Source organism: Lethenteron reissneri, unplaced genomic scaffold (assembly GCF_015708825.2).
Source record: "Lethenteron reissneri isolate LAM-NWPU_2019-01 unplaced genomic scaffold, ASM1570882v1 scaffold_1327, whole genome shotgun sequence".
NCBI classification, from domain to species: Eukaryota; Metazoa; Chordata; class Hyperoartia; order Petromyzontiformes; family Petromyzontidae; genus Lethenteron; species Lethenteron reissneri.
In genome coordinates this window covers 20,460-40,110 of record NW_026891033.1, presented here as the reverse complement: position 1 = coordinate 40,110, position 19,651 = coordinate 20,460, and the positions used below count along the sequence as shown (strand labels likewise).

Sequence of the window (19,651 nt, the reverse complement as noted above, 5' to 3'; positions counted from 1 at the left end):
CCCCCAGACGCGCGCTTTGTGTGTGTCGGTGTCGCCACGCGCTGTCACCTGTGGCTCTCTACTGAGTTCATGGGCTCTTGTGAACACTGACACATATGATTCTGCCTTTGTGAGTTATGAACCGAGTTTCACTGCAAGGCAACGTTCAATTAATAGAATGGTAAATGCAAAGTCGTATTCAATTTTGACTTAAAACTTTCGTGACTGCAGGAATTCGAATTTTTGGTTCTTTTTGTAAAGTCACGAATATATAAAGTAAAAAAATTTAAAAGTATCATTAATTAAAAAATAATAAAAGCAAAACACCCAATTTATTATTTAGACTTCAAACTTATTATTTTTAATAAAAATGTTATTTTATTATTTTTATCATTTATTTTACATCTCCGTGACTTTACCTGTAAGAACCAAGAATATTAAAGTTTAAAGTCAAAATTCACCCTCCACTCACCCACCCAATCACGAAAGCCGGGGGGGGGGGGGGGGGGTGACACCACGTGACCCACAACCCCCCGTGGAAAAGACGCTGCCAACCGATCATTCGCCTACCGCATTCGTTAACACATTCACCCATCTTTTCTGCCTTGACGCAATCCACAACATTTATATAAATAAAACACCCCTCCCTCCCGTAATAAATACATTATTTAATTTTACGCATTTTAAACGAGATTAAACCCATACTCACAATATTGTAAACGTAAGTTGTTTTTATTATTGTATCGTGACCACCACAATCGGCGTCGTGACGAAACTGGCTGCGAGGAATCAGCGGCTTTGTCCCCCTCGTGCGCTTTGCAAATCTGGCTTCGCGCCAAACTCGCTAATTCGCGTTAATCGACAAAAGTTTAACTTGATACAACTTCACAGTTATACAAAGTTGGCGTTCACTTCCCTCACGTTTGAGGGAAATCCCTCATCGTTGTTGTTATCGTCGTCATCGCGGCTCTTATCCGCGTGTTTTTTTAGTTTTATTTCTCGTTGGTGGCTCGTGGTTGTTGTATTGGGGGGTGAGAGACTTCAGTTGACATGCCGAGGCTACTCAGGTGCGTGAGTGGCTCTGTGGCTGATTCATAACAGAGAGGGAGTTTGTTGTTGGGGGGGGGGGGGGCAGATCGCGTCAATGTGTAAATGTTGTGTCGTTAAACTCGCCACCACCCCACACAGCAACTGGTGAGGGGGTGGTCACGTGAACAGAACGTGGCCAATTCGTCACTAGTACAGCACGAGTGTGTGTAGTGTATAGTGTAGTGTATAGTAGTGTAGTGTATAGTAGTGTATAGTAGTGTAGTGTACTAGTACAGCACGAGTGTGTGTAGTGTAGTAGTATTATAGTGTATAGTGTAGTAGTATAGTGTATAGTAGTGTATTATAGTGTAGTAGTGTAGTGTATAGTGCAGTGTACAGTAGTGTAGTGTATAGTAGTGTACTAGTACAGCACGAGTGTGTGTAGTGTAGTAGTATAGTGTAGTAGTGTATAGTAGTGTAGTAGTGTATAGTAGTGTAGTGTATAGTAGTATAGTGTAGTGTACTAGTACAGCACGAGTGTGTGTAGTAGTGTAGTGTTTAGTAGTATAGTGTAGTAGTGTAGTGCATAGTGTATAGTAGTGTGTATAGTGTATAGCCTAGTGTATAGTGTAGTAGTATAGTGTACAGTAGTGTATAGTAGTATAGTGTATTGTAGTGTATAGTAGTGTACTGTATAGTTGTGTAGTGTATAGTGTAGTGTGTAGTGTATAGCAGTGTAGTGTATAGTAGTGTAGTGTATATAGTAGTGTATAGTGTAGTGTATAGTGTAGTGTATAGTAGTGTAGTGTATAGTAGTGTAGTGTATATAGTAGTGTATAGTGTAGTGTATAGTAGTGTAGTGTATAGTAGTGTAGTATATAGTAGTGTAGTGTCTAGTAATATAGTGTAGTGTATAGTAGTGTAGTATACAGTGTAGTGTACAGTGTAGTGTATAGTGTAATTGATGACATTGGTACATCGGATCAGTTGGGACAGTGTTGGCCGGCTACGTGTCATGTTCATCGATTACAACGAGTTTCAATGCAGCCTCAATGTCATTGATTGACAACCGCCTTTGCAGATCGATAGGCACTGCCATGGCACCTGCTTTGCATTGTGTCATTGTAATTCAGTGGCACTGGTGTTTTGGCAGTACAGCAAGTGGGCCCGTGAATCCATGTACGTAATGTGATTTATTCCTGAATTGATCTTTCATTGTTTTTCTTTTATCCAAATGATTGGTGTTGCAGAATCAAGAAATTTGATTATACTCAGCCTGAGGACTTTGAAGACGACGGTGAGTAGAATGTGAGGTATCTATACATATGATGGTTATGGGCAGACGACGTGGTGGACAGTAGTGATGGTTATGATTGTAATTATGGTCGTTGACTCATTGGCTTATTTAAATGATTAGAAGTCATATTTCATTACCAAAGTTAAATCGCATTAGATGCATCCGCAAGGGAGCTGCCGTGGCTAGCGCGGTGGGCTTGCAATCCAGAAGCCGCTGGTTCAACTCCATTTCCCGGCGTGGCAAGTTTCTTAAATCCCCTCCCCACCTCTCTTCCACCCAGCGGTGTCAATGAGTTCACCGCGCTTGGTTGTGTGTGGTCGAGGAGGCGCTTTGCCGCCTCTACCAATGTGTCTGCGCAGCGTGGGAGAGTAGGCAATTTCCTCTTTTCAGCTCCCTCTTGTGGAGGCCCTCTGCACCGGTAGTAAAATCCCACCGTAAACTATTGCCAATTCCCGACTTTCATAACCGCCATTTGATTCCGAAAATGGTTATCGGTTTAACAAACCAGCGATGTACGCGCGTCAATGTGTGTGCGTGTTGCATCGCCACAGACGGTGACTTCTCATCGGCCTCTCTTCCGCCAAGCAAAATGTCTCAAGCGGTGACCAATTCTGACGATGAAAATGGCGACAAGGCAAAGCCTGCAAAGAAGGCCTTGAGCGGAACCAAGAAGTCCCGTCAAGTCACGGCCTTGAACACAGCAGCAGGAACAGCAAGAGACGGAAGGTAATACTATACACTACACTGTACACTACTATACACTACACTATACACTACTAGACACTACACTGTACACTACTCTACTATACACTACACTATACACTACTCTACTATACACTACACTATACACTACTCTACTATACACTACACTATACACTACTCTACTATACACTACACTACTATACACTACACTGTACACTACTATACACTACACTACTATACACTACACTATACACTACTACTACTACACTCTACTACTATACACTACACTATACCTACTATACACTACACTACTATACACTACACTACCTACACTACACTATACACTCACTGTACACTACTATACACTACACTATACACTACACTACTATACACTACACTATACACTACTCTACTATACACTACACTACTATACACTACACTGTACACTACTATACACTACACTACTATACACTACACTATACACTACTCTACTATACACTACACTATAACACTACTAGACCACTACACTACTATACACTACACTACTATACACTACACTATACACTCCACTGTACCACTCCACTGTACACTACATACACTACACTAACACTACTATACACTACACTGTACACTACTATACACTACACTATACACTACTAGACACTACACTACTATACACTACAATTAACACTACACTACTATACACTACACTATACTGCTATACACTACAACACTACTACATTACTATTATTGTGCCGTTACGTCATGACATGATGTAAATGCATGTCCCTTAGAGACGCTCACCAGATGGAGTGCATCTCCTCGTCATTGTTTTACAAGTCAGCGTTGTTTGTATTGTTTCTGTTGCATCTCATGGATTCGCAGTTGCTTCCGACAGCCACTGCAATGGTAACGAAAGAACAGATTCTTGAGCCGAATTGCAATCCTAAATCATGGCAATTCATGAAACCATCAGGAGGGAAATTCCTTCCATGCCTAGTTTGGATTCACTCCTTCCAGCTGCTCCATCATGTTATGTAGCAACCTCTTATTTATAACATTACTAGCGGTAAGTACCCGGCGTTGCCCGGGCGTAAAAGGCAGACACACATGTAGACTTACACACAGACATCGACCTACACACATAGAAACACATCGACTTAGATGCACACACACATATGGTTAAGTGCAGGATGTATCGTTAGCAGGCCAGCCTAAATGTTTGTAACCAGCGAAGATGTTCCATTAGCGGGGTGCATGTTTTGCAAGCGTAGAGAAGGGAGGGAATTACCGTGGCTGAGAAGACCTGGTGCTTCATGCGGAGCGAGAGACCAGGTAGCTTCCACACAGCGTAACGCAGCCGATGAAAAGATAATGGCGCCCGACTAATTTGGAGTGAGACCTCTGCTGTCAAACTGGAGCCGGTCATGAGCACACTGGCCAGGTATGGGAATCTCTCCAACTCTCCACAACTGCCGCATCACCAATTGTGAGTTGTGGGGCTGGATTGTTCGATGGTATAAAATACCCAGGCAGATGGTTAGTTTTGGTGGGGCTGATGGTGAGGCCCCACCTCTTAGTGACAAGCTCCAGGTTCAGCAGCAGTGAGCAGCAATCACCAGAGCATCGGCATACATAACATGGTTGAGCAATAGGGAGGCATCCCTTGACCGCACCCGGTCGTCGATCAGCCTCTTATTGTATCTGTACCAAATGGTAATTCCACCGGTATAGGTCACTGAAGGCTTCACAAACTACTTGGTCAAAATAGATGTTAAATAATGTGGGAGCCAGAGGACATCCCTGTCACACCCCGAGGTGTAGAGGGAATGGCTCTGACTGACGGCCACGTAGTTTGACGTGGGGCCGCTCACCATCATGAAGGTCCTAAGGATCGTGAGCAAAGGGTGAGGGACTCCGAAAGCACGAAGAACAACCCAGAGGCCAGGCCTACTGATGGTATCATAGGCCTTGAGCAGGTCAATAAAGCACATACATTCACTCGCACGCACACATGGACCTACAGACACGCAAAGAAATGGACTTACACTTACTCACAAGGAGCAACGCACACAAAGCGACTAACACACACGCACATGGGCTGAGACGCACACATATATCGACTCACACAAACACATCGACTTACACACACATATATGGACTCACACACAATTGACATACACACGTGGAGTTACACAGACATATCGACGTACACACATACAGGGACTCACACACACACATACACACCGACTCACACACAGACATACGTGGACTGACACACACACATTGACGTAAACACACATTTAAAGTTCAAGTTCATTTATTAGGTATAGCCCTGTGAGCCATTCGGCTCTTGAATTGGGTGTACTTACACACACACACACATATGGACTAAGACACACACACATGGACTGACGCACACATACATATGGACTCACACACGCATAGACATCCACTTTAGATACACCCACATGGAGTTACACACACATATATGGACGTACACACATACAGCGACTCAGACACACACACATGGAATCACACACAGACATACGTGCACTAACACACACATTGACATAAACAAAGATCCCCCGTATAGCCTTAACAGACTGTAGGGGCAAGTGCTGTTAACGAGCACCTATGAAGGCCGGAACGGTACATGAGGGGGTAGGTGGCCAGCACCACGCCCGACCGCCTTTGTCTCCCCAGTGGCGATGTTTACACACCGCACCAGGTACTCATTTAAGGCTGAGTCGACCTAGGGGAGGCCCAGGACCGGTTCAGATAATCGTCACTGGTGTTAGCCGTGAGCGGGAATCGAACCCGGGTCGCCAGGTTCATAGCGCAGCGCGCTAACCGCTACACTACCGCTCCCCACACACATGTACTTACACACACATGTACTTGCACACACATGTACTTACACACACATGTACTTACACACACATGTACTTACACACATACATAGACTGACACACACATGGATTAACACACACATGTCGACTCACACACGCGCACTGACTTACACACACACATCGAGTGAGACACACACACATGTATGGACTTACACACACATGTGGACTTACACACACACACATATGGACTAACACACACATACACATCGACTGACACACATAGACACACGAATACACATACACACTCAGATGGAGCCATGCACACACATCGACTAACACACACACACATGGACTAACACACACACACATGGACTAACACACACACAGCTACTGATACGCACACAAATGGACTTACACGCACACTTGGACTGACACACACACACAAACACTTTGACGTACACACACACATCGGGCGTTGTCCGTTCGAAAAAGACAGACATGGAGTTAAAGACACGCATGGCTCTACACGCACAAACATATGGACTCAAAGACACACACGTGGACTCATACACACACATCGATGGGCACAACAATCCCCGATGATGGCACAGCTATCAGTATCGCAGTACTACGTATGAGTAAATAGCGTGACGTGAGCGATGGAAACAATAGAGATGCATTTAAGAAATAAGCAGAGATAAGTGTAAATGAAAGATAAACAATGAACCAGAGTTGGTATGTGCACACAAAGATATATATATATAGTAATATCTGGCAACGTATTTGTTTCATAATATTAAGCAATGAAGCATATTTTTTATCAGCACACAAACATTATTATTGTAATGTTTGTAAACTAATGTGTTTAACAATAGTAAACAATGGACTTGAGTTGTTAGCGTAAGAAGCAAGGAACTCTGTACTTAGCATAGGCGTGTTGAGGCCTTGTGCCATGCTTAGCCCCCGTCCTGGCCTACATTGGCGAGGCGGCGGAGTTGGCACGTTGCCAGGCTAGGGGCTGGGCCGCTACCCCCCCCCCCCCCAGCATCCCCCGCCCGTGCAAGAATAATGGTATGTAAGCAGTAAAATATTATTATCTACGGAGTCTGTAGTATAAAGTGGACGCATCGTGTTGGGGGGGGGGCGAAGAGGACATGACACTGTGAAGAAATGTCCGCAGAGTTACGTATGTACGTCTTGCCTGCTGTAAAACGCGTAAAAGAAAATGAGCTCGTGCGAACGCGCATCACTTGGCAGTGTCTACCCCCCCCCCCCACGCAATTGGCATCAGTTGGTACGGTCGATGTCGAGCAATAAGTAAGTAATTAATAATAGAAACCGCACAAATGTGTTAATTAAACAACTTTAAACTTTACGGATGGGGAAACGGAATAGCCTATTCCCACCGCGGGGCTTAGGGCGTGCCGCCTGCCAATTTTATTTCTATGTGAAGCCCACCGTCCAAGAGCCAAATCCCCCGCAAGCGCGCGGAGACTCTTATATATAAGAAGAAAAGAAGATTGCACTGCCCACACCAACCTCTGTGCATTGTCGTCGTTTGCAATCGCACTTTGCGCCACTCTGCGCAGACCGTCCCTGGACGACGAGCGTCTCTTTGAGAGGGAGCTCAAGGAGGTCCTTGCCCTCGCTGGTGATCAGACGGAAGTGGCGGCGTCTTCGCGGGAGAGTTCACAGGAAGCCGTGGGCAGTGCCACCGTCAACACGGACGACCCACCCGGTATGAGACTCTACAGATTTGTGGCTTTCTGTATGTTTGCACGTGTGTGGACATGTATGATGCTCACTGCCAACACCAGTAACGATTATATGAACCAGTCCTGGGCCTCTCCGAGGTCGACTCAGCCTCAAATGAGTACTTGGTGCAATTCCAGGCGTGGTGCTGGCCATCCACCCCCATGTATGCCGTGCCGACCTTCATACGTGCTCGCTCACGGCAGCTGCCACAACAGCCTCTGAATGGCTGTACGGGGAATCTATGTGTTTGTACGGTGGCTAGGAGATGTTTCACTTCCTCGTCTGGTGTACAGAAGGTCGTGCGTTCGATCCCGACCCTGACGCCTGCTGCTGTATATTTGGAGTTTGCGTGTCTCTCCCCGTGGTCACGTGGATTTTTCTTCGGGTCCTCCAGTTTTCCCTCTACATTTAGAATATTTCGCCGCGATACATCTCCACGTGATAATTGCTCACTTTCTTGAGCTACCATTTGTGATAGCCAAGTCGCTTTTGAAGAAGAGACATTTGGCTCAGTGGGCCTTACCTGATGACACAAAGTTGTTTAGTTTTGCATGGCAGTGCCAGGCCACTGAGGATGCTCATGTGTTGCCCTCTGTTCAAACCACACAGCAGTCTCCTGCTGGCTTTTTCCTAAATCGTATCGTATTCTTTATTGATTTTTCAAAGTCGAGATAAAATCTTGATTTGAAGCTTCAGTTGACTCTGTAGCACTATCACTACGACTGTATTGTTCCCAAAAAAAATTTTTCAATAGTAATATTTGGCAAACATTCAATACGTGCCATGACCACATTGGAATACTTGCTTTTATTTGGTAAAGTAATTCTGACCGATCAGAAATATGAAACAACAGTGTCCACAATGCAGCGACCACGACGACGACGGGTAATCACATGTTGTCTAAAACACGACAGACAACGAGACGGGCGAGTCCTCGGAGTCCGCTGGGAAGTCCGACAGCGATGACAGCGACCACAAGAAGCCCTTCTGGAAGTTCAAGGTGCCTAGGGTCACCGCCGCCACCGCCAACAGGAGAGGGAGCAAAGCCGCCGTGGCCAGGGGCAGCAGAACAACGGGCGCGGCGCGTGGAGCCGGGGCGGATGTCGGGCCAGATCCTGCCCCTCGGCAATCAGCGAAGCGCCTCCCCCCGCCCGCGTTCAACGAAGCCGGCGTCGCGGATCGTGCCACCGCATCGCCTCTACCCAAGTGGGTTCCTCCAGGTAAGGACAAAGCATCGAAACCACGGCCGGCACAAGCGCACGTGTTTCTAACTCGCACGCCTTTCACGTTTTCCCACGATGAAACCATCCATGGATGTGCCTCACCTCCACTGGGTCTGTCTAGGAAGCTAAGCAGGGATTTGAGCCTGCTAAGTACAATCTTAATTTGGAGCTTTCGTGACTGCAGGAATGACTCTTTGGTTCTTTCGGTAAAGTCACGTATAAAGAGAAAGTAATAAATTAAATACTAGCATACGACGTTTCGATTGCAACACAAGCAATCATCATCAGGAATAAATGAAATAGAAACACAAATCTAGTATACTTAGAAATGGAATGTAATACAACAGAGAGTCGGATAACATAACAGTCTACACCCTACCTGGTTGATTATGTTCTTCCTGAGAATACTACATTTGAGAGAGAGAGATAAAAACACAGAACCAGAAACATATAGACAGACATATAAGCAGACAGATATCACAGAGATACATAGAGAGAGGGAACAAACATAGGCACACAGAGAAAGCAACGTCTCTGTATCGAGGCCTTGATGAGTGATGACCACCGTAGCTCTCCGGGTGATGTAGGTGTGAGAGCGCGAGATGGTCTGCACCTGGCAGTGCCGAGTGTTGCTACCTCGCCGTGAGCGACACGGCGGAGTGGGAACACGTCCACTTGCGGGGTCGACGGAGCGAGGATATCCGAGTGTGTGTGCTAGATTCATTGTTGTGCGAGCGTGAGGGATGGCGGCAGCTTCGGAGAGGCCTTCATCTCGCAGTGGATAGAGCATGTCTGAGTGTGTGTATGCGGAATGCTAATGGAGCAGACAAAACTCTTCAAAGGAAGCAGAAAAAACTAAAAAAGTTTCAAAAAGAGAATGTTTTTTTCATCGAATTGTGACTCCAAATGACGACGTTCTTCTACTTACTTTGGAGGAGTCAATGGTCACGTGGCAACTATACTTAGAGTAACTTTACAATAATGATGAAAAATCCCACGATGGTTTGCAGTCCTTTGTTTATCCACCTATGAACGAAGGCCCCTCCATGTCACCAGAAATAATGACGACTTAGAAAATCGTTGAGAATGTGAGTTAACGTGTGTTACTGTCGTAGCCTAACCCCCCCCCCCTTTAACCACATCAGGTCCGGCCTTGCATCTTGGCCTCTCGAAACGAGCCAAGCTGACGCCTCTCCACCCTGACTCAACATGAAATCACCACGGATCACCACAGATCACCACGGACCACCACAGCCCGCCACAGATCACCACAGATCACCATGGACCACCACAGCCCGCCACAGCCACCAGCCACTGACTCTTTAAACATGCCATGACATGTCCCAGTCAGCCACTAAGCCATTCCACTTGCCACGGTCTGCGAGTGATACATTCCAAACTCTGAGCACTACCACGGTTTGCCACTGAACCATGGCCTTGTCTGGGACAAGCACTTACCCATTCAACCGCCAAGGGCTACTACCACTGACAGCCCAAGTGCAACTCAACTTGCCATTACTCAACGTATACAAGACCCGCCATGCCTCAATAGGTGCGGTCTGCTGTAAGCCGACCTGACTTGCCACCGTAGAGATTGCCGCAGCCCGCTGTGAGGTGACTGCTCGCTGCCTGCAGCCACGGCCTAAAGCATGGCTGCTCGACTGACTTGAACCACCGCCGAAGACAACCTCAGCTGCCGTGGCTGAAATCTGAGGCACAGTTTAACAGTGAAAGCCCTTTATTCCAATTCAATAGCACGTTTTTTGTTAGCACATGGATGAAAATCATCTGAATAACTTAGTTTTAATGCTTTTCGTTAGAGTCTGTAGAGCAGTTTCGTTCTGCATTTAGTTTATTGTTATATAGCACGAGTGTTTGGTGTAAACTTTAACGCAAGACTGGTTATAATTCTGTATGACTTCACGAGATATTGGCCGGACTAGAAATGTTTTCATCCTGGCCTCACTGCACAACTCTCAACCCATTGTCCTGAAATTTAAAGACGTGGCCCAAAATTCAAACGGCTGTTATCTTTCGATTAAAAGCTTTCGTGACTGCAGGGATTCATCTTCTTGGTTCTTTCGGTAAAGTCACGTAGAATGGAAATAATAAAATAATAAAAATTAAACAATACAATTCTCACGACGTTTTGGCCACAACGCAAGCAGAAGAACAGGTGAAGAACAGGTCTGTCGGAAAGACAGACGCTGTCTTTCCGACAGACCTGTTCTTCTGCTTGCGTTGTGGCCGAAACGTCGTGAGAATTGTATTTTATTATGTTTTATTTTTATTATTTTATGATTTCCCTTCTACGTGACTTTACCGAAAGAACCAAGAAGCTATTAACTTGCGGCTACACACCGATATTGTGTTCCCAGGACGCGCAGCCCAAGTTTGCGTCTGCGAGAGAAGAGCTACAGATTCTCCTCGCATTATACGGCTTCCTGTTTGTGCGATTTTGCGCTGTTTATGGGGCAAGCCGGTTCATACCCAAAATTCGCGAGATGCGGTTTCACTTAAGTCACGTGCGGCTACGCGCTCGGATGTAGGACAAGATTGTGTGTGTGTACTGTCCACGCTACTCGGCAGGCAGCTGTATCCTTGTGCGGTGTCGCTTTGTGTGCCCTTTTTGAAACGCATCTTCTACTAGCGCAGACAGCGAGGGAAACCTGTACATTGCACTTGTTAATTTTGACTTGCATCTAGAAGGGTTTAGGGGGTCTGGGTGCAATGTGACTTCGTGCTCCTTTACCAAAAGACATTCCAAACTCTTGCCCTCAGAAATACAATCCAGGTTTTAATGCACACACACACACAAGTAAGATGAGTGCAGTCACAGGTAACGGCAGTGTTTGTTTTAAAGCTTTCGTGACTGCAAGGATTCATATTTTTGGTTCTTTCGGGTAAAGTCACGTAGAAGGGAAATAATAAAGTAATAAAAATATAAACCAATTAAATTCTCACGACCTTTCGACTGCAACACAAGCAATCATCGTCAGGTCTGAAAACCACAGCAAGTAAATTTTAAAAAAAATTGTATAATTTTATTTCGATTTAAAGCTTTCGTGACTGCAGGGATTCATCTTCTTGGTTCTTTCGGTAAAGTCACGTAGAAGGAAAATAATAAAATAATAAAAATAAAACAAAATTATTCTCACGACGTTTCGGCCACAACGCAAGCAGCCATCTTCAGGTGGAGAATTATTTTATGTTTTATTTGTATTATTTTTTTTCTACGTGACTTTACCGAAAGAACCAAGAAGATGAATCCCTGCAGTCACGAAAGCTTTAAATCGAAATTTGTCGTTGTTGTTGTTTGGAGTGGAATCCATGGAGCTGCACAAGTCTACGTCATCACCTTCGGCATCGTCTGCATCGTTGTTGGCCAAGCAGCCTGTTGCTGTCCTGACCCTGGCATCGTTGCCTGTGACGGCGACAATAAAACAGAGTGCCTCCTCAATACGACTCGTGTCTCTCTAAAGTTTCGTGTCTCTCTAAACTAATTCAGCATCAAAGGGAGGGGATAGGGGTAGCATTAATAAAGGGAAGGAGTGTTAATAGTATGTAGCTGCTGATGCTGAATTAGTACTATTCACATACCTGCATTTCCCATATCCTCTATGCTTAATACAATGAACAAAGTAATATATAGTATCGTAATTGTATAGTAAATAAATAGCAGTGTGATACACATTAGGGTGGGTAGAATAATACATAGTGTTATATTAAAATGTATAAGGTATAGGGTGGTTTATAGCAATACAGTATGTAATTTAATGTTGGGTTTGTCTATGGCAGTATATAGTACGGTGTAGACTCGTGTGATGTAAGAGAATAAAGTTTAGATGGTAGCATATTATATAATTTTTACGACGTAGAATTGTAATGTATAACTTACAGTTAGTAACTCAGCTTATTGTAGAGTATAGTAAGTATACTGATGATGCTATGTAGTTTATACTTTAGTTGTTTACGTGGTGGTTTTAGTTACTGCAGCTACATACTATTAACACTCCTTCCCTTGATTAATGCTACCCCTACCCCCTTCCTTTGATGATGAATTAGCACTATTCACATTCCTGCATTTCCCATATCCTCTCCCTTTGATGCTGCTAATCCTGCATAATGCACGGGCATATGTAGCACTAATCACATTCCTGCATTTTCCATAAATATGCTAAATTCATCTTGATATGCAAATTCCTTTGTCAAGACGCCCAGCTTATATACATGCTCCAAGCTCGTGTGCTGTTTCATTCAGACTCTGTCGCCTCGACAGACCTGGTCTTCACCTGAGGACGGCTGCTTGCGTTGTGGCCGAAACGTCGTGAGAATTATTTTATTATGTTTTATTTTTATTATTTTATTATTTCCCTTCTACGTGACTTTACCGAAAGAACCAAGAAGAAGAAGATACGTGGGATCGATTCCCGCATTCTCCAAGCGCAATATTTTTTTTAAATCAAATTTTAAATGTTAATTCCCAGCGTTAGTGTCTGTGACATCTTCACATTGGTGAACCAGCCTGGAAGTACACTGACCTCTTGTCGCTCTCGATGTTGCTGTTTTGAAGCTCCTGTTAAGACGTTAGAGATGTGACGAGAAATAAAAAAATATAAAAAAATATTATCGAGCTTGGCAGGAGTGGAACAGTCAGGCCGTGTGCCCCGTGACGTCACAGACCCCACCACGTGACTCGCACGCCCCCCAGGGGACCTGAAACGTCGGCTGAGCCGCAGTGTTGAGTCTACGGCGCAGCGCGCAGTCTTATCAGTTCTACGGAATCCGAGTCGCACTCGCGTCACGTGGTCGCCTATCCGCACTACGCATTATAAACGCGCCCTGCCAATCTCACGAGATCGCAGCTGCCTGCAGCCTCCTGCCCGAGGTGTCGGCACGCGACGTCGGACCTCCTCCTCCTGCTGCTGCTGCTGCACTCCACACGAAGACATTGTTGAGTGTGTGAGCTCACAACGACGGAGAAAAGAACTCAAGACCCCCTCCCAAGACGTCGACGCAGCGTTGCGCCGGTGAGCCCTGCGGTAAGGCCTAGTCCCTGGGAGTGCCACCGGTCTCGGCTAGATTGCTCAGCCGGCCGAGGTCGCACCTTGGCCGGCTGGGGCTGGGCTGCTACCCCCCCCCCCCCCCCCCCCCCCCCCGTGACTGCGAGAGTGAGACTTTAGACAAAGGTGCCCCGTGTAGCCTCTAGCAGGATGTAGGGGCAAGTGCTGTTAGTAGCACCTATACACAGACAAAGGTCCCCCGTGTAGCCTCTAGCAGGATGTAGGGGCAAGTGCTGTTAGTAGCACCTACACACAGACAAAGGTGCCCCGTGTAGCCTCTAGCAGGATGTAGGGGCAAGTGCTGTTAGTAGCACCTACACACAGACAAAGGTTCCCCGTGTAGGTGATGGTTGGTGATAGTTGGTGATGGTGGTGATGGTGGTGGTGATGGTGATGGTGGTGATGGTTGGTGATGGTTGGGGATGGTGGTGATGGTTGGTGATAGTTGTGATGGTGGTGGTGATGGTGGTGATGGTTGTGATGGTTGGTGATGGTGGTGATGGTTGGTGATGGTTGTGATGGTGGTGGTGATGGTGGTGATGGTTGGTGATGGTTGTGATGGTTGGTGATGTTGGTGATGGTTGGTGGTGGTGGTGATGTTGGTGATGGTGGTGGTGGTGGTTGGTGGTGGTTGTGATGATACAGGGAGCTGTTCTCGCTGCATCACAACCCTCAACAGCAACAGCAACGACGACAAGAAGCCGCAGCGATCTGCCATGGAGCGAGCCGGCGGCGGTGGCGGCGGCGGCCGCGGCGGCGTCAGCGGAGGCGGCAGGAGGGCGGAGGACCGGCTCGCACGGCCGTCCGCGGGCCTCGGGGGCCGCTCCAGGCCGTCCGCGGGAGCCCCCCGCAGAGCGGCGGCGGAGAGCGCCCCGGAGCGCGAGCTGGGGGGGGGGGGGGCGGCGAGGGGGAGAGGGGCGGAGTGCGCCGGGAGAGCGAGAGCGGTGGACGCGACGCGGCGTCACTCGTGGGACTCGTGGGACTCGCGAGAGCGGCAGACGCACACGCCGAGGGAGAACGCCAGACACCTCCAAGCAGAGGGGCTGCGCGCACACAGGGGGGGGGTTGCAGTGGGAGGTTCGGGGGGGCGCGGGGGGGAGGGGGGGGGAGACGGGAGGGGGGGGGAGGGAGGGCTCGGGGTGGTGGAGCCGGGTCACGGAGAGGCTGCGGCGGGTCACGATCGGCGTGGGTGACGTGGGACTGGCGAGTCCCTTCGGGAGCGGAGAGCGCGGGAGAGCGGGGACGGCCAGAGGGGGGGCTCGGCCCCCCGGGGGCCCCCCCTCAGCATGAGTCTCGTTTGGCGACTGCCTCGCGACGACGACGGGAGGTTGGTGGCCGTGAGAGCCGCAAGTTCCCCGTTCCCACGGCGGGTTCCCGAACTGTAGAGAGGAGGGGACGTCGTCAGCGGCCCGTTGTTTATGACACTGGTCATAAACACACTATCCTAAACATACAGCACCGTATTGTAACACTAAAGAAGTCACTGACTCGCAACGACTTGCAATCATAAGTGACAGAGTTAATTTCGGGTAAAATCAATGAAAATGGGGAATGCCGATAGCATCAAAATGAGATGTCTAAAACAGCTGCAAAAGTCCAGGCCAGAATTTTTTTTTGTGTTGACCAGTGTCATCAATGCGTTATCCGCCCGAGTGTTGCCCTATCGCCAATGTGTTTATCTATATTTTGTTGACCAGTGTTATTGGTTGTTTATTGTTTATTGCTGTCGGTGATTTTCGTGTTCACGTTTAAGAGATTAAACGTCCCTTCAATAGCATGACAGTGACACGGGGTGTCTTCTACGCGTGTGTGCGTTGTGTTTATTAAACGCAATAGACAGGAACACATTACGTCAGCTACATTTCGATTTAAAGCTTTCGTGACTGCAGGGATTCATATTCTTGGTTCTTTCGGTAAACTCACGTAGAAGGGAAACATTATTTTATTCCATGGGAACCTCATTTGCCAGTAAAAATATGATAATTGTTTTTTCCCTTCTATCTGGCAACAAAACTGACACCTTTTTACGAGGAGTCATTTTTGCATAGACCACAATACCTGCGGTCATAATGCAAACAAAAGAACATAACTCTGATAATTTGCACTGTCCCTTGAAGTTGATTGGTCCACACCCGAGACAGCTTTCCATAGAGCCTAGTCTCACATGGGTTGGACCAGATGACGCCAAAAGGCGCAATACGACGCCGATCGTGGAGGAGGAGGCAGTGTCTCTGGGGACGCAGGCAACGAGGGCGCGCGCCAAAGACACAAAGACAAAGATCACCCGTGTAGCCTGCACAGGCTGTTGGGGCAAGTGCTGTTAGCGAGCACCTATAAGGCCGGAACGGTGGAGGAGGGGGTGGGAGGCCAGCACCACGCCCGGCCGCCTTTATCTCCCCAGTGGCGATGTTTACACACCGCACCAGGTACTCATTTGAGGCTGAGTCGACCCGGGGGAGGCGCAGTGCCGGTTCAGGTAATCGTCGCTGGTTTTGGCCGTGAGCGGGAATATAACTCGGGGATCCGGGTTCGTAGTGCAGCGCGCTAACCGCTGCACCACCACTCCTCGCCACACTGACACACACACTGACAGCCTGACACACACACTGACACACACTTTTTAGGACAAAATATATTTAATTACCAATTGCTTAATGGTGCAATGCAATCATCTGACCCATAGGTGGCAGCCATCTCAAGCCAGAGGACGAGAGGACTCTAGCCGCCACGCATATAAAGGATTTATAGTGAAAAACTTTGTTTTTACGGGTTATACTTGTTTTTTAGTTGAAGCGTAAATTATAGGAGGCGGCTATTTTATCTCGCTCCGTGTCTCGCTCCGTCATTATTGCCGATATCAACCGCGTGGCCGGCACGGACGAGGAACGCGCGCAGTGCGGTCCGCGTTGCGCGAGAGATGCCGACGAGAATTGGCAGCAGACAGAACTCCGATTTGCCACGGCGTCGTCCGGGTTTTGTTTATTCGTTGCTCCTTCGTTCGTTCATCATCAAAATCACACTTTTGTGCGTGTAGAACGGGCGCCGCTTGAACCGAGAAGGGGCATTCAAGGGCACGTGGGAGTTGGCGTCTCTGTCACGTGGTACGCGTCACACGGTGTCTGCAACGTGACGAGTTTCTTCCGCTGCTGGAGCTTCCCTTGGCTCGCCCGTCCAAGCTTCAATCTGACGTCGGGACGTTTCCAACAACAACAACACAAACACTCGGCGAGTCGGCGAGGGAGACGATGAAGGCGAGTTTACAAAGCGCCGCTCACCCTCATCCATCAGTCACCTGTGTGAGTGTTAGGTGTGTGTGAGTGTTAGGTGTGTGTGAGTGTTAGGTGTGTGTGAGTGTTAGGTGTGTGTAGGAGTCTGTGTGTGTGTGAGTGTTAGGTGTGTGTGTTAGGTGTGTGTGAGTGTTAGGTGTGTGTGAGTGTTAGGTGTGTGTGAGTGTTAGGTGTGTGTTAGGTGTGTGTGAGTGTTAGGTGTGTGTGAGTGTTAGGTGTGTAGGTGTGTGTGAGTGTTAGGTGTGTGTGAGTGTTAGGTGTGTGAGTGTTAGGGGTGTGAGTGTTAGGGGTGTGTGAGTGTAGGTGTGGGAGTGTGTGTGTTAGGTGTGTGTGTGTGTTAGGTGTGTGTGTGAGTGTTAGGTGTGTGTGAGTGTTAGTGTGTGTGTGTGTGAGTGTTAGGTGTGTGAGTGTTAGGTGTGAGTGAGTGTTAGGTGTGTGTGAGTGTTAGGTGTGTGTGTGTGTTAGGTGTGTGTGAGTGTTAGGTGTGTGTGAGTGTAGGTGTGTGTGAGTGTTAGGTGGTGTGTGTAGGTGTGTGTGTGTGAGTGTTAGGTGTGTGTGTGAGTGTTAGGTGTGTGTGAGGTTAGGTGTGTGTGTTAGGTGTGTGTGAGTGTTAGGTGTGTGTGAGTGTTAGGTGTGTGTGAGTGTTAGGTGTGTGTGAGTGTTAGGTGTGTGTGTGTTAGGTGTGTGTGAGTGTTAGGTGTGTGTGTGTGTGTTAGGTGGGTGTGAGTGTTAGGTGTGTGTGAGTGTTAGGTGTGTGTGAGTGTTAGGTGTGTGTGAGTGTTAGGTGTGGTGAGTGTTAGGGGTGTGTGAGTGTTAGGTGTGTGTGTTGAGTGTTAGTGTGTGTGTGTGTTAGGTGTGTGTGTGTGTTAGGTGTGTGTGTGAGTGTTAGGTGTGTGTGAGTGTTAGGTGTGTGTGAGTGTTAGGTGTGTGTGAGTGTTAGGTGTGAGTGAGTGTTAGGTGTGAGTGTTAGGTGTGTGTGTGTTAGGTGTGTGGAGTGTTTAGGTGTGTGTGAGTGTTAGGTGTGAGTGTTAGGTGTGAGTGTTAGGTGTGTGTGAGTGTTAGGTGTGTGTGAGTGTTAGGTGTGTGTGAGTGTTAGGTGTGTGTTGAGTGTTAGGTGTGAGTGTTTAGGTGTGTGTTAGGTGTGTGGAGTGTAGGTGTGTGTGAGTGTTAGGTGTGTGTGAGTGTTAGGTGTGTGGAGTGTTAGTGTGCTGTGTGTGTGTGAGTGTTAGGTGTGTGTGAGTGTTAGGTGTGTGTGAGTGTTAGGTGTGTGTGAGTGTGTAGGTGTGTGTGAGTGTTAGGTGTGTGTGAGTGTTAGGTGTGTGTGAGTGTTAGGTGTGTGTGAGTGTTAGGTGTGTGTAGGAGTCTGTGTGTGTGTGTGAGTCTTAGGTGTGTGTGTTAGGTGTGTGTAGGAGTCTGTGTGTGAGTGTTAGGTGTGTGTGAGTGTTAGGTGTGTGTGAGTGTTAGGTGTGTGTGAGTGAGTGTTAGGTGTGTGTAGGAGTCTGTGTGTGTGTGTTAGGTGTGTGTGAGTGTTAGGTGTGTGTAGCTGTGTGAGTGTGTAGGTGTGTGTGTGTGTAGGTGTGTGTAGGAGTCTGTGTGTGTGTGAGTGTTAGGTACTTTGTTGTTTGCGATCCAGAACAGAACATCCCGGTTGACACACCTGGAGGCATCATTACCACACGGCGATTCGCTCAGCTACCCCCGACGCAAATATCTGCGCTCAATCCACCACAGCGTCAAAGTGATACTCGCCTGTGCTCCGTCAATATCGACCCGTGTACGAAGGCAAATAAAATATTTCTATCGCGCCACATTGGATTAAAAAACACCGTCAGAAAAGATCGTGTTAACGGTTCAAAGAGAGTTTTTTTTATTGTCAAAACTTGTTAAACAAATCAATACTGTAGCTATTCCAGGGAATTGCACATTCGAATTGAACGTTCTCATGCGCTGTATGCACCTGGTACCAGTTTACATGAAAGGCAGTGATTGCTACAAAATATAAAGCACATTGCAAAACGTACAGGTGGTTTTGGGCTCCGTATGCAAACTCAAACATTGGATATATTTTTTCCGAGTGGTTTATCCAGAAAAACAATTTCTGAAATTGTACTTTAAAGGTTTTTGGCTTTTAATCAAAGCTCAAGAATATCAACAGCCCTTTTTCAATCCACTCCAAGATGCAGGCAGTGACCAGACGGGTACTTCACCAGTGGTCAGCGCCCAAACAATCAGCAGTTCGGACGTCACCCTCAAACTCGGGTTTCTGAATCCACAGCACAATCACGTTCCTTCACAGTGGCCAGCTAGGAACTTGGTGGGGCAGAAAGCTCGCGGTCACGTGACGCACTTCAACCAATCCGGGAGCGTGCTACACGGTGGGAGGGGCTATGCACGACAGACAAATAATCCCTGGTGGGCAGTGGGGAACTGTTGTTCCTACCTGTAACAAAAATTAACTCGTAAA

The 19,651-nt window shown here is 47.4% G+C and overlaps 1 protein-coding gene across 1 annotated transcript; it reads left to right on the top strand.

Moving 5' to 3' along the window:
- Positions 1–837: 837 nt before the first annotated feature.
- LOC133362004 (nuclear ubiquitous casein and cyclin-dependent kinase substrate 1-like) lies at positions 838–12,080 on the top strand. The gene is made up of 6 exons (XM_061580974.1): positions 838–1,046; positions 2,259–2,305; positions 2,857–3,031; positions 7,449–7,597; positions 8,529–8,834; positions 9,983–12,080. The coding sequence occupies exons 1-6, from the start codon at positions 1,030–1,032 to the stop codon at positions 10,048–10,050; spliced, it is 762 nt and encodes a 253-aa protein (XP_061436958.1). The 5' UTR covers positions 838–1,029; the 3' UTR covers positions 10,051–12,080.
- The last annotated feature ends 7,571 nt before the right edge of the window (positions 12,081–19,651 follow it).

Bases quoted from the DNA above. Each gene is read 5' to 3' on its own strand.
- LOC133362004 (XM_061580974.1), top strand. The intron at 2,306-2,856 runs GTGAGTAGAATG...GCATCGCCACAG, and splicing joins TGAGGACTTTGAAGACGACG to ACGGTGACTTCTCATCGGCC. The intron at 3,032-7,448 runs GTAATACTATAC...CACTCTGCGCAG, and splicing joins GGAACAGCAAGAGACGGAAG to ACCGTCCCTGGACGACGAGC.